The sequence below is a fragment of the Phaenicophaeus curvirostris genome, chromosome 24 (genome assembly GCF_032191515.1).
Source record: "Phaenicophaeus curvirostris isolate KB17595 chromosome 24, BPBGC_Pcur_1.0, whole genome shotgun sequence".
Classification (NCBI taxonomy): Eukaryota; Metazoa; Chordata; class Aves; order Cuculiformes; family Cuculidae; genus Phaenicophaeus; species Phaenicophaeus curvirostris.
The window spans coordinates 6,641,491-6,655,342 of NC_091415.1; the positions used below are offsets into that span (position 1 = coordinate 6,641,491).

General features: G+C 65.8%; 1 protein-coding gene across 1 annotated transcript in view; it reads left to right on the plus strand.

Annotated features, from left to right (window-relative positions):
- Positions 1–13,852, plus strand: part of NAV1 (neuron navigator 1) — a 90,732-nt gene that overhangs the window by 64,202 nt on the left and 12,678 nt on the right. The window contains 7 exon segments of the mRNA XM_069875719.1: positions 9,265–9,403; positions 9,613–9,910; positions 10,759–11,452; positions 11,567–12,013; positions 12,202–12,243; positions 12,420–12,571; positions 13,233–13,403. Of these exon segments, the coding sequence (XP_069731820.1) occupies positions 9,265–9,403; positions 9,613–9,910; positions 10,759–11,452; positions 11,567–12,013; positions 12,202–12,243; positions 12,420–12,571; positions 13,233–13,403 (1,943 nt within the window).

Below are 13,852 nucleotides of genomic sequence, written 5' to 3' on the forward strand. Positions count from 1 at the left end.
GGCTCATTGCTGGGGCTGAGTGCGGAGCCGGAGCAGAGCTGAGCTCAGGGCTTGACCTCGCACACCCCCGTGCCCTGGGCAGAGCTGCTCGAGGGGATCTGCCCCCCAGACCCCGCTGCCCGCCCGCTTGCCCCCTGGGGAGCTCAGGACTTGGCTTTACTGCTTGCCTCGTGCTACCCTGCTGCCTGCGAAGCGGCAGGGCCGCTGCGGGCAGAGGTGTCCGAGGCCACCGGCTTCTCCAGACAACGGGAAAAAATAGGAATTTCGCAAGCGGGCTGAGTCACGCTGCTCCCCACCCCGGTGCTGCCCTGGGACTCCCTGGCCGCCGCACGCGGCCGCGCAGCCCACCGTGCTGCTGCGGTGCCCCGAGCGAGGCGTCACGGGTCGGCCTTCCCGAACCAGCCGGGGATCCCCGCGTGGGGACACGCTTCCTCGGGGGTTTCCGCTGCTCAGGGGGTGCGGAGGGGGGACCTTGCGTGGTTTGCCCCCGCAGCCCTGCTGCCAGGCGTGTGGTTGGGGTCTGTGGCTGAGCTCATCGAGGGAGTACGTGCTGGCTGACACCCCCACGGCATCAGCCTCGCTGCCCGGAGGAAATCGGACCCTGCTATTACTGCGGTTGCAGCGCCGAGCTGGAGGCACAGCCTGGCTGCGGGTCCCCCTTCGCAGGGGCCACGTGCACTCGGTGTTCCCGGAGGGAACCCCCGCGCCCCTCGGGAACCTGGGGGCTGGGGGGCCGGGGGCGGCGCTGCCTGGAGGCCATGGGAGTAGAGCAGCTGCTGGGATGTGATGCTGATCCTCTTCTGCCGGGTGAGCTCAGGCGAGTCAGACCCTCTTCCCTGCCTCAGTTTCCCCATCTGCAAGGTCTCTGCAGCCCCCTGTTCCTCTGAGCGTCAGTGAAGGGTGCCAGATCCTGGTACCTGAAATGCCAGCGGGAAGCACCTGTGGGTCAGGGGAGCCTGGCTGGTGGCGGGAGCTGGCGCTGTCTGGGGGTACCTGGGGGTTTGTGGGGAGTACTGGGGGGTACACGCGGGTTTAGGGTGTCTGGGGAGACTTTAGAGAAATCTGGGGGGTCCTAAGTGGGTCTGCAGGGTTCTCAAGGGGTATTGGGGGTGCCTGGGGCCGTAAAAAAGGGCATGTGGGGGGTGTTTGGGGCTGTGGGGACCCTAAGAGGGTCTGGGAGAGCATTGTGGGTGTCGTGATGCCCTGAGGTGGATGTGGAGGGGAAGCAGAGCCACTCCTTCCCGCTCCCGTGCCCGCGGGGAGTCCCCACCCCCCAGTCTGATTTATTCAGCTAATTGGTTTTTCTGCCCCATTAAGTGGAGGAGAAGGGAGGGAGGGAGGGAAAAGCCCCAGCTGTGCCCTCGCTTCTCTCACCGGTGGTGCAGGATGGGGCTGTGATGGGAGATGCCAGTGGCACCGAGCCCCCGTGGTTCCTGCGCCCCAGGGGTTGGGGGTGTGGAGACCCCCCAGTGCAAGCCCCACTTTTCCTCCTCTGTAGCGTCTGCGGCAGAGCAGGAGGGGGGATTGGGGTGGACCACGAGGAGCTCACTTCGATGCAGATGGGCTTCGGGTGGGCGTCAGGGATTGGGGGCGCTGGCCTGGCAGGGCCACGAGGGCCGGGAGCGGATCGGTCTGAGCCAGCGCAAGACAGGGGAAACGCGGAGAATTCCAGCCCTGTGGATCCAAGAGGAGCTGCTGCCAAGAAATGGGCTGGGGGGTCTCCTCGGCGAAGGGGCCGGTGCTGGTGCTGGGCTGCTGCCGGCGCGGCTGCCGTGGCCGACAGCGGCTCTCTGCCATCGGAGAACCTGGCTCTGGCAGGATCGAAGCCACCGTTCCTGGTGGCTCTTGTGCCAGGCTGTGCCGGGCTGGCTCCCGCTGCACCCCTGGATGCCCTGAGCCCAGGTTTGGGCCCAGCAAGAGCCAGGGCTGCTGCGGCCGTGGTGGGGCTGGGGCAGCTGGCCAGGAGGAGGGAGAGGAGGGGATGGGGTCCGGCGTCATGCCAGGCCGGAGGGGCCGTGGAGATGCGATGCTGCCGCACCCACTGGCGCGTGTTGCCGTCACCCCGCAGCGGGAGGCACCGCAGCGTGCCGGAGCGGAGTTGCCAGCGGCCAAGGGCCGAGAGGAGCTGCCGAGATGGTGGGTGCAGGCAGGGAGCGGTGGTGGGATGGGGATGGTTGGGCACCAGAGAGATCCTGCATCCCTGGTTCTCCCACCGTGCCGCAGCGCCTCGCCTCGCCCGGGCAAGCACCGCAGCGAGCGATGGCGAAGGGGATGGGGGTGTGCAGCGAGGATGGAGCCAAGAGGCGTTGGCGTTGCCTGCGAGGAAGGAGTGAGGAAGGAATTACTTATTTCCCAGCCCGCAGGGACCGGGTTTGTTCTGCCAAGGCTGCAGTTAACCCTCTCTGCCTGCTGCGGCCGGGCTGGGGTCCCCAGTGTCAGCCCAGCGAGGACCCAGGGGGTTGCAGCTCCTGCTCTGGGGCAAGAGAGGGAAATAAGGACAGACAGAGGGGGTTGGTGCAGGCACAGATGCTGTTGCGGGAGCTGGAGTCGCTGGGAGCAGCCGTCTGGGCACCCACGGGGCTGGGCACAGGCAGAGCCCTCCCAGGACCCCCAGGGAGATGTTTGGGGGTGCTGGGGCCAGCCTGAGAGGGACTGGGGCCACGTAGTGGGCTGGAGTGGGGCATGGGGGGTGAGGGTGTAGGGGCAGCTGGGGAGGGGGTGAGCTCAGGCTGGGGGGATGCTGGGCTGAGGCTGGAGGATGCCAGGGGGGTTCATGGGTGGGACTGGGGGGCCCTGGGGATGGATGTGGGAATGGGTCTGGGGGCACTGGCATTGGATGTGAGTCTGAGGGGGCTGGGGGAGGACGGGGGGGGAGCTGGATGTGAAGGTAGGACCAGGGGGCACTGAGGCTGCCTTTGGGGTCTTGGGGCTGTAGGGGGCCGGGTGGAGATTGGGGCGATGCTGAGCTGAGGCTGGGGGCACCGGGGGCAGAGGGGCCCTGGGGCTCGTGCGGGGACGTGGCTGGGGGGCTTGGGCCGGGGAGGGCACTGGGGCTGGATGCAGGGGGCTTGGGGGGAAACTGGGGCTTCATGTAGGTGACTGATGGGCACTGGGGGGCACTGGGCAGCACTTGGGCTGGACTGGGGACAGACTGGGGACAGACTGGGGGTGCTGGGACGGCAGTGGGGGGCACTGTGGCCGGACTGGGGGCACTGGGGTGGCACTAGGAGCACTGGGACAGCACTAGGGACACTGGTGCCAGACTGGGGGTGCTGTGGCAGTACTGGGGGCACTGGGGCAGCACGGGGGGCACTGGGGCCAGACTGGGGGTGCTGTGGCAGTACTGGGGGCACTGGGGCTGGACTGGGGGCACTGGGGGGGCACTAGGAGCACTGGGGCCGGACTGGGGGCACTGAGGCCGGACTGGGGGCACTGGGGGCAGGCTGGATGTGCTGGGTGGCACTGGGGCTGGACTGGGGACACTGGGGCAGCACTGGGGCACTGGGGCTGGACTGGGGGTGCTGTGGCAGTACTGGGGGCACTGGGGCCGGACTGGGGGTGCTGTGGCAGTACTGGGGGCACTGGGGCCAGACTGGGGACACTGGGGCGGCACGTGGGGCACTGGGGCTGGACTGGGGGTGTTGTGGCAGTACTGGGGACACTGGGGCTGGACTGGGGACACTGGGGCAACAGTGGGGGGCACTAGGAGCACTGGGGGGGGGGCACTTGGGGCACCGTGGCAGTACTGGGGGCACTGGGGCGGCACTGGGGTGGCACTAGGTGGCACTGGGGCGGGACTGGGGACACTGGGGGCACTGTGGCCAGACTGGATGTGCTGGGTGGCACTGGGGCTGGACCGGGGGCACTGGGGCGGCCCTAGGTGGCACTGGGTGGGCACTGGGGCAGGACTGGGGTTACTGGGGCGTTGCGGGGGCTGCTGGCAGGCGCGGGCGCTTTAAGGCCGCCCCTCCCCCGCGGGCGGGCCCGGCAGGTACCGGGGGCGCAGACAAAGCCCCGCGGGCCCCGCTTTGTCTCGGCCGCGGGGCGGGGGGGGGGGGGCGGACGGACACACGGACACACGGACACGGGGCCGCCCCCCGCCAGGGGCATCCGCGATGGCGCGCGGGGGCGGGGGAGCTCAGCATCCCTCGCCGGGTCCCTCCCTGCTGCCCCGGGGCTCGTGTCGGCCTCCCCGGGGCTGGGCGGCATCGCTGGGGCTCATGGCAGCATCGCCGGGGTCGTGTCGGGGGCTCATGTCGCCGTCACCAGGGCTGGGCGGCATCTCCAGGGCTCGCGTCGGCATCACCTGGGCTCGTGCAGGCGTCACTGGGCTCGTGCAGGCATCACTGGGCTCGTGCAGGCATCACTGGGCTCGGGCAGGCATCACCTGGGCTCGTGCATGCATCACCTGGGCTCGTGCATGCATCACCTGGACTCGTGCAGGCATCACCTGGACTCGTGCAGGCATCGCCGGGGCTCGTGCAGGCCTCGTGCAGGCATCACCTGGACTCATGCAGGCATCACTGGGCTCGTGCAGGCATCACTGGGCTCGGGCAGGCATCACCGGGGCTCGTGCAGGCATCACCGGGGCTCGTACAGGCATCACCGGGGCTCATGCTGGCCTCGTGCAGGAATCACCGGGGCTCATGCAGGCATCACCTGGCCTCGTGCAGGCATCACTGGCCTCGTGCAGGCATCACCTGGCCTCGTGCAGGCATCACCTGGACTCATGCAGGCATCACTGGGCTCGTGCAGGCATCACCGGGGCTCGTGCAGGCATCACCGGGGCTCGTGCAGGCATCACCAGGGCTCGTGCTGGCCTCGTGCAGGCATCACCGGGACTCGTGCAGGCATCACCAGGGCTCGTGCTGGCCTCGTGCAGGCATCACCGGGGCTCATGCAGGCATCACTGGGCTCGTGCAGGCAGCACTGGGCTCGTGCAGGCATCACCTGGCCTCGTGCATGCATCACCTGGACTCGTGCAGGCATCACCTGGACTCGTGCAGGCATCACTGGGCTCGTGCAGGCATCACCTGGACTCGTGCAGGCATCACCTGGACTCGTGCAGGCATCACTGGGCTCGGGCAGGCATCACTGGACTCGTGCAGGCATCACCTGGCCTCGTGCATGCATCACCTGGACTCGTGCAGGCATCGCCGGGGCTCGTGCAGGCCTCGTGCAGGCATCACTGGGCTCGTGCAGGCATCACTGGGCTCGTGCAGGCATCACTGGGCTCGGGCAGGCATCACCTGGCCTCGTGCAGGACTCGTGCAGGCATCACCTGGACTCGTGCAGGCATCGCCGGGGGCTCGTGCAGGCCTCGTGCAGGCATCACCTGGACTCGTGCAGGCATCACTGGGCTCGTGCAGGCATCACCTGGCCTCGTGCAGGCATCACCGGGCCTCGTGCAGGCATCACTGGCCTCGTGCAGGCATCACCTGGACTCGTGCAGGCATCACCTGGACTCGTGCAGGCATCGCCGGGGCTCGTGCAGGCCTCGTGCAGGCATCACCTGGACTCATGCAGGCATCACTGGGCTCGTGCAGGCATCACTGGGCTCGGGCAGGCATCACCGAGCTCGTGCTGGCCTCGTGCAGGCATCACTGGCCTCGTGCAGGCATCACCTGGCCTCGTGCAGGCATCACCTGGGCTCGTGCAGGCATCACCGGGGCTCGTACAGGCATCACCGGGGCTCATGCTGGCCTCGTGCAGGAATCACCGGGGCTCATGCAGGCATCACCTGGACTCGTGCAGGCATCACTGGCCTCGTGCAGGCATCACCTGGCCTCGTGCAGGCATCACCTGGACTCGTGCAGGCATCACTGGGCTCGTGCAGGCATCACCGGGGCTCGTGCAGGCATCACCGGGGCTCGTGCAGGCATCACCAGGGCTCGTGCTGGCCTCGTGCAGGCATCACCGGGACTCGTGCAGGCATCACTGGGCTCGTGCTGGCCTCGTGCAGGCATCACCGGGGCTCATGCAGGCATCACTGGGCTCGTGCAGGCAGCACTGGGCTCGTGCAGGCATCACCTGGCCTCGTGCATGCATCACCTGGACTCGTGCAGGCATCGCCGGGGCTCGTGCAGGCCTCGTGCAGGCATCACTGGGCTCGAGAAGGCATCACCTGGACTCGTGCAGGCATCACTGGGCTCGTGCAGGCATCACTGGGCTCGTGCAGGCATCACCTGGGCTCGGGCAGGCATCACTGGGCTCGGGCAGGCATCACCGAGCTCGTGCTGGCCTCGTGCAGGCATCACCTGGCCTCGTGCAGGATTCGTGCAGGCATCACCTGGGCTTGTGCAGGCATCACCGGGGCTCGTACAGGCATCACCGGGGCTCATGCTGGCCTCGTGCAGGAATCACCGGGGCTCGTGCAGGCATCACCTGGCCTCGTGCAGGCATCACTGGCCTCGTGCAGGCATCACCTGGACTCATGCAGGCATCACTGGCCTCGTGCAGGCATCACTGGCCTCGTGCAGGCATCACCGGGGCTCGTGCAGGCATCACTGGCCTCGTGCAGGCATCACCGGGGCTCGTGCAGGCATCACTGGGCTCGTGCTGGCCTCGTGCAGGCATCACTGGCCTCGTGCAGGACTCGTGCAGGCGTCACCTGGGCTCGTGCAGGCATCACTGGGCTCGTGCAGGCATCATTGGGCTCGTGCTGGCCTCGTGCAGGCATCACCTGGCGTCGTGGAGGCATCACTGGGCTCGGGCAGGCATCGCCGGGGCTCGTGGTGGCCTCGGGCAGGCATCGCCGGGGCTCGGGCAGGCCTCGTGCAGGCATCACTGGGGCTCATGCTGGCCTCGTGCAGGCATCACCGGGGATCGTGCTGGCCTCGTGCAGGCATCGCCGGGGCTCGTGCAGGCATCGCTGGGGCTGGGTTATATCACCGGGGCTCGTGTTGGCATCCCCGGGGCTGGGCTGCATCACCAGGGCTTGTGTAGGCATAACCGGGTCTTATGTCGGCATCACTGGGCTCGTGTGGTCATCACCAGGGCTGGGCAGCATCACAAGAGTTTGTGCGGGCATCAACGGGGCTCATGTCAGCATCACCGGGGTTGGATGTGCATCACCAGGGCCGTGTGGGCATCACCAGGGTCAGGAGAGCGTTGCTGGGGCTTGTGTGGGTGTCCCTGGGGCTGCGTGGGAGTCCCCGGGGTTGGATTTGCATCACCAGAGTCGGGTGGGCATCACGGGAAGCATGTCAACAGCACTGGGGTCAGGTTCACATCATTGAGGTTGGGTGGGCATCACAGGGACTGTACGGGCATCCCCAGGGCCACGTGGGCATCCCCAGGGCCCTGTTGGCATCACCGGGGCCCTGTTGGGGTGTCTTACAGCCTGGGTGCCTGGTGGGATGCTCACGCTGCCACAGCCCCTGCCATGCTGCCCTTGAGCCTTCGTCCCTTTGTGAGGGTGTGGGGCTTGCAGGGTTCCCCCCGCGTCGCTGCTTTTGGGGCGTGTTTGGTGCGGTGCTGGCTGAAAGGAGAGGGGACTGATCTCTGTAAGATGGAGGAGCTGGAGCCCAAAGCAAGGAATTGGGTTTCACCCTGTGTGATGCTGCGGCGTGACTGACGCAGCGTTTGGGTTGTGGGGGCACTTGGTGACTTCGACTGGCAGGGATGGGGGTGCTTGGGCTCGGCCGTGCTCTGGGAGCTGGTGCAGCCGGAGACGAGGCTTCCCTGACTGCGCTGGGGGCAGCACAAATGTGCTGGTGTTGGGGACCCCTCTGTGCACCAGCCAAGCACATGGCAGCTCAGCAAGGGGCCAGCGGTGGCCCAGGTGGCTGTGGAGGCCAGTGGCACCTTGGCCTGGATCAGCAACAGCGTGGCCAGCAGGAGCAGGGGAGGGATTGTGCCCCTGGGCTTGGCGCTCATGAGGCCGCACCTCGAATCCTGGGTTCAGTTTGAGCCCCTCACTCCAAGAAGGACATTGAGGGGCTGGAGCGAGTCCAGAGAAGGGAACAGAGCTGGGGAAGGGGCTGGAGCCCAAGGGTTCTGGGAGCGGCTGAGGGACTTGGGGCTGCTTAGTCTGGAGAAAAGGAGGCTGAGGGGAGGCCTCATCACTGCTACAACTGACTGAAAGGAGGTTGTTGTGAGGTGGATGCTGGGCTCTTCTCCCAAGTGATGGGTGATGTCCAGGACAAGCGGGAATGGCCTCAAGTTACACCAGGGCAGGTTCAGATTGGATATCAGGAAAAATGTCTTCACCAAAAGGGTTCTCCAGCACTGGCAGAGGCTGCCCAGGGAGGTGGTGGAGTCCCCACTGCTGAAGGGGTGCATGAGGTGCTCAGGGATCTGGTTTGGTAGTGGACCGGTATGGTTGGACTCAATGATCTCAAAGGTCTTTTCTGACCAAGCGATTCTATGAGAGAGGCGGGGACACCGCACTGTGGGTGTCTGGCTCCCATGGATTCGGTGGCAGCTGGGGCTCCTGCTGCACCTCTGTGTCCCCAGTGTGGGGAAAGGGCATCTCTGGCTGCAGCCCCCCGTCTGCTCCCCTCTCCAACACTGCTGCTTGTCACCCACAGCCCCTTGGAGGCTGTGGGGCCTCACTGACCTACTCAGCTGCTGACCTGAAAGGGGCTGTGACCATCCTGCTGGAAAACGCTTTGTGCCTGGCTGTGATCGCTGCGGGCATGTCCCGGAGCTGGCCAGGCCCGTGGGGTGCGGAGGCAGCTGCTGCCCCGGCGCGGCGCTGACTGACGGCCCTGGAGATGGGCTTGTGCACGCTCTGCTGAGCCCCTGGCATGGAGCAGCCGCCCCGGCACCACAGCAGTGCTCGTACCTGCTGCCTGTGCCCGCCGCAGGGGCCAGAGAGAGGGAGGAGGGTGCGGTGATGCTGGAATGGGGACCACTCGAGGAAGCGTGGGTGCCACCGGTGTGTTTGATCCAGCCCATCCCTGCCCTTTCTGGCAATCCTTCCAACCCTCCTGGTGGGGCAGGTTGCGGGGGGCTCGGTGCCAACCGCGGTGCTGCCAGCCCTGACAGCGTGGGCGCTGGCCTCGACGTGCCGCACAGGTACCCTCCGACCCTGAAAAACCCCCAGGGACCCTAATGGGGAGATGTGGGGTCAGGGGGGCTCGTTGTGCTCGTGTTGTGCTTGCCGTGTGCTGAGCCTGTGCCAGGCTGGGCTGTGGCCAGCGGGTGCCAGGTCCCTGCGTCAGCCTCGCAGTGGGCGCTGCCCGGGGCTGAGGGGACGTCCTGTGGGTGACAGGACCCGCCGGGGCTGGGCAGGGGGCTCTTACGCTGTCCCACTTGCAGGTGGGACGAGAGCAGCTCCATCAGCAGCGGCCTCAGTGATGCCTCTGACAACCTCAGCTCAGAAGACTTCAACGCCAGCTCCTCGCTTAACTCCCTGCCCTCCACACCCACTGCCTCGCGCAGGAACTCTGCCGTAGCGGTACGTATCCGTGGTGCCCACACCCTTCCTGGTACCAGTCCCAGCTTGGTGCCACAGCCTCTGGGAGGGAGGGGACAGAGGGTGCCAGCATCGGGAAGTTGAGGCATGGCACAGGTGTCTGGAGCATCCCTCTCCCCGCTGGCTCGTGCTCCACGAGGCTGGGTTCAGGGCGGGTACGAGGGGCACTGCTAACTCTGCTCTGCCTGCAGCTGCGCACGGACTCGGAGAAGCGCTCGCTGGCGGAGAGCGGGCTGAGCTGGTACAGTGAGGGTGACGACAAGGCGCCCAAGAAGCTGGACTACGACAGCAACAGCCTCAAGATGGAGCATGGCTCCTCCAAGTGGCGGAGGGAGCCCTCGGAGGGCGGCGACGAGGGGCCCAAGGGTGGTGAGCTGAAGAAGCCCGTCAGTCTGGGCACCCCGGGCTCCCTCAAGAAGGGCAAGACTCCTCCAGTGGCCGTGACCTCCCCCATCACCCACACAGCCCAGAGCACCCTCAAAGTGGCAGGTAAGACCTGATTCGGGCAATGTCCAGCCCCTCTGATGGGGAGAGGGTTAGATGGTGTCTTCATAGAATCATAGAATCACCAGGTTGGAAAAGACCCACCGGATCATCAAGTCCAACCATTCCCATCAAACACTAAACCATGTCCCTCAGCGCCTCATCCACCCATCCCTTAGACACCTCCAGGGAAGGTGACTCAACCCCCTCCCTGGGCAGCCTCTGCCAGTGCCCAATCACCCTTTCCGTGAAAAATTTTTTCCTAATGTCCAGCCTGAACCTCCCCTGGCGGAGCTTGAGGCCATTCCCTCTCGTCCTGTCCCCTGTCACTTGGGAGAAGAGCCCAGCTCCCTCCTCTCCACAACCTCCTTTCAGGGAGTTGGAGAGAGCAATGAGGTCTCCCCTCAGCCTCCTCTTCTCCAGGCTAAACACCCCCAGCTCTCTCAGCCGTTCCTCATAAGGCCTGTTCTCCAGCCCCCTCACCAACTTCGTTGCTCTTCTCTGGACTCACTCCAGAGCCTTCATGTGCCTTCCCTGTGCGTGTCAGCCAGGGGATGCGCTGTGGCTGCACTCGGCTTGGCAGCGGGACGTGGGCTGGTGGGTAGCAGGAGTGGGCATCCCCGCGGGCAGGTTGTGGGTCTGGCCCCACGCGAATCCCGGCTCCTGTGGCTGCGCGCTGGGCTGGCTGGGTGCACTGGGGCCCTGGCTGTGGCTCTGCCCTGTCCCCTGGGGCGATGGCATGCCCCTTCGTCTCCGTCACGTCCCCTCATCTCCGATGTCCCATCTGGGCTAGTTCACACCCAAATGTCCCTAAAGACTCCTTAGACGCTAACCCGTCCTTCCCTGCCCACCAGGCAAACCTGAGACCAAAGCCACTGACAAGAGCAAGCTGTCTGTGAAGAGCACAGGCCTGCAGCGCTCCTCCTCTGACGCGGGCCGTGACCGCACTGCCGATGCCAAGAAGCCACCCTCGGGTCTCACACGTCCCTCTGCCTCCAGCTCCTTCGGCTATAAGAAACCAGCTCCTGCCACTGGCACGGCTACCGTCATGCAGGCTGGGGGCTCGGCCACACTCGGCAAGGTCCAGAAGAGTTCTGGCATCCCTGTCAAGCCGGTCAGTGGGAGGAAAACAAGCCTGGACGTCTCCAACGCAGCCGAGCCTGGGTTCCTGGCCCCAGGGGCTCGTTCCAACATCCAGTACCGCAGCCTGCCCCGGCCGGCCAAGTCCAGCTCCATGAGTGTGACTGGTGGCCGTGGTGCGAACCGGCCAGTCAGCAGTAGCATCGATCCCAGCCTGCTGAGCACCAAGCAGGGCAGCATCTCGGTGTCACGGCTCAAGGAGCCATCCAAGATTGGCACCGGCCGCAGCACGCCAGCCCCTGTGAACCAGACGGACCGTGAGAAGGAGAAGGCCAAGGCCAAGGCAGTGGCACTTGACTCTGAGTGTGGGACGCTGAAGAGTGTCAGCTCACCTGAGAGCACCCCAAAAGCCCAGGCCAACCTCTCGCCAGCGGCCAAGGCGGCTGAGCTGCCCCCCACCCCTCTCAGGTATAATCCTTCCACCTCCGGGGGCAGTAGGTGCCACGCACGGTGGTGCCCAGCACCCAACTGTGCCCAGCACCCGAGTCTCACCTGCTTCCTTACCCGTTTTCCCCCTTCCAGAGCGGCTGCCAAGACCTACGTGAAGCCTCCCTCGCTGGCCAACTTGGACAAGGTCAACTCCAACAGCCTGGACTTGCCCTCCTCCAGCGAGCTGCAGCCTCCCCACACTGCCAAGCTCCAGGAGCTGCACCCGGCTGGTGGGCACGTCGCGCCCTTCAGCCCCAGTCCTGCCCCCATCCTTAACATCAACTCAGCCAGCTTCTCCCAGGGCCTGGAGCTCATGGGCGGCTTCAGCGTCCCCAAGGAGGGTAGGATGTACTCCAAGCTCTCAGGCCTGCACCGCAGCATGGAGTCCCTGCAGATGCCCATGAGCCTGCCCAGTGCCTTTTCGGGAGGCAGCACCACCACCCCCACCCCTGCTGCTGTACCCCCCGCAAGCACAGAGGAGGAGGAAGAGGCAGGGGAGCTGGGCTGGAGCGGGAGCCCCCGGCTCGCACACCTGGACAGGTATGGCTGGAGGGAGGACACGGGGCTGCTGGGGCACCTCTGCGGGCTCGGGTCTCTCCCTGCCATCCTGCCATGACCTTTGCCTGCTTCCAAGGCTCTTTCCTGCTCCATTTTTGGGGAAAATCTCCATCCCCGTGGCACCTTCCTTCACCTGTGCAGGGATGTGACTGATATTTCTTCCCTTCCAGTGCCAACCGTGACAGGAACACGCTGCCCAAGAAAGGGTTGAGGTAAAAGAGCCCAAATCACTTTCGGATGATGCTGGGAGGGAGAGTGGGCACATGGAGCTTTCTGTGGGGGGCCGGTGGTGCCCCCTGTGCTGAGGAGGCCGGGCTGCTGTGCAGCAGGGAGGACTTGGGCTGGTGTCGGTCCAGCTCACCGTGCTGATCTCTGCTCCGCTCCCCAGGTACCAGCTCCACTCCCAGGAGGAGGCCAAGGAGCGGCGCCATTCACACGCCATCGGCAGCGGGCTGCCCGAGCCCGACGACCAGCAGGAGCTGCCCTCGCCCCCCGCCCTCCCCATGGCGCTGGTGGGGAAGGGGCCGCTCACCAGCATTGGTCAGTGTCCCCACCACCAGCCCCCTTCGGCTTGCGGCAAGCCCCGTCCTTCCTACCCCCTAATGCCGCGTGCTCCCCGCGTGACTTGCTGATGCTGCCCTGGGTGTTGCTTTGCTTCTCAGCACCCAAGAGCCCTAAAACCCAGTGCCTGGTGCTTTTGACCCACCAAGGTGCTGGGTTGTGCCCAGGGCCCAGAGATGTCCATCACCTCTGCTGCAGGCATCTCATCCACCCTCGAGGATCTGCCCTTGGCTCCCTGCTTCTCTAGTTGTGCCCAACAAGGCAAGGGGTGAGCCCTGCCCTGCTCTCACCAGGACCGATGTGCTCCTCGAGGGTTTGGGGGCCCAGGCAGATGGGTTGTAGCTGCTGGTGGGGAGCAACAGGTAATGAAATGCTCCTCTCCTGCATTGTAAGGTGACAGGCTCTGGCACAGTGGTGCCCACTCTGTCCCAGCGTGGTGGTTTTGTTTCTCAGCCCTGTGATTACTTTGGTACTGGTGTCCAGGTCTTCCCAATGTAAATCTCTTTTAGATTTTCCCCAGCACTCCCAGCTTTGGGTCCATGTTCATGGCTCTCGTGGATCACTCCCAGCTCTGCTTGCCATCCCGATCCCAGGTCCCCAGTGTGTCTGACCCTGCCTCACCCCCGCTTTCTCCTTGCAGTGAGCCCCACTGCCACCACAACCCCGCGGATCACCCGCTCCAACAGCATCCCCACCCACGACTCCACCTTCGAGCTGTACAGCACATCTCAGATGGGCAGCACTCTCTCCCTGGCTGACAAGCCCAAGGGCATGATCCGCTCGGGCTCCTTCCGCGACCCTGTGGACGATGGTGAGAGTGTGCTGCCCCCCTGCCCAGGCAAAGGGGGCTCCCCAGGGCTTGGGGGGCACGGCGGCTCCCCCCACACCTGTCCCTGCTGCAGCACTGTCGGTGCATCCCATCCTTAGCATCAGAGCAGGGGATGGGTGACCCTGATGGTCCTGGTGGACCCTTCTGCGCCTGGTGTCTGCTCTGGGCTGCAGCCCACCCTGACTCCTGTGGGTGCCCAGTGCGTTGGCCCCAGGATGTCGAGGCACTGGGGAGTGGGGCAGAGCCCCTGGGCTCAGCGAGAGGGGAAGGAGGAGGCGGAGGGTGCTCCACGTGCCTTGGGAGGTCACCAGGCAGGAACCAAGAAATGAGCAGTGCTGAGCAGCTGCCGTCCCACCCTTTGCCTCCCCTGTCCCCCCGCAGAACCCCCCTCCTCTGGGAGCTCCATCCCTGCACCCTGCTCTGCCCTGCAC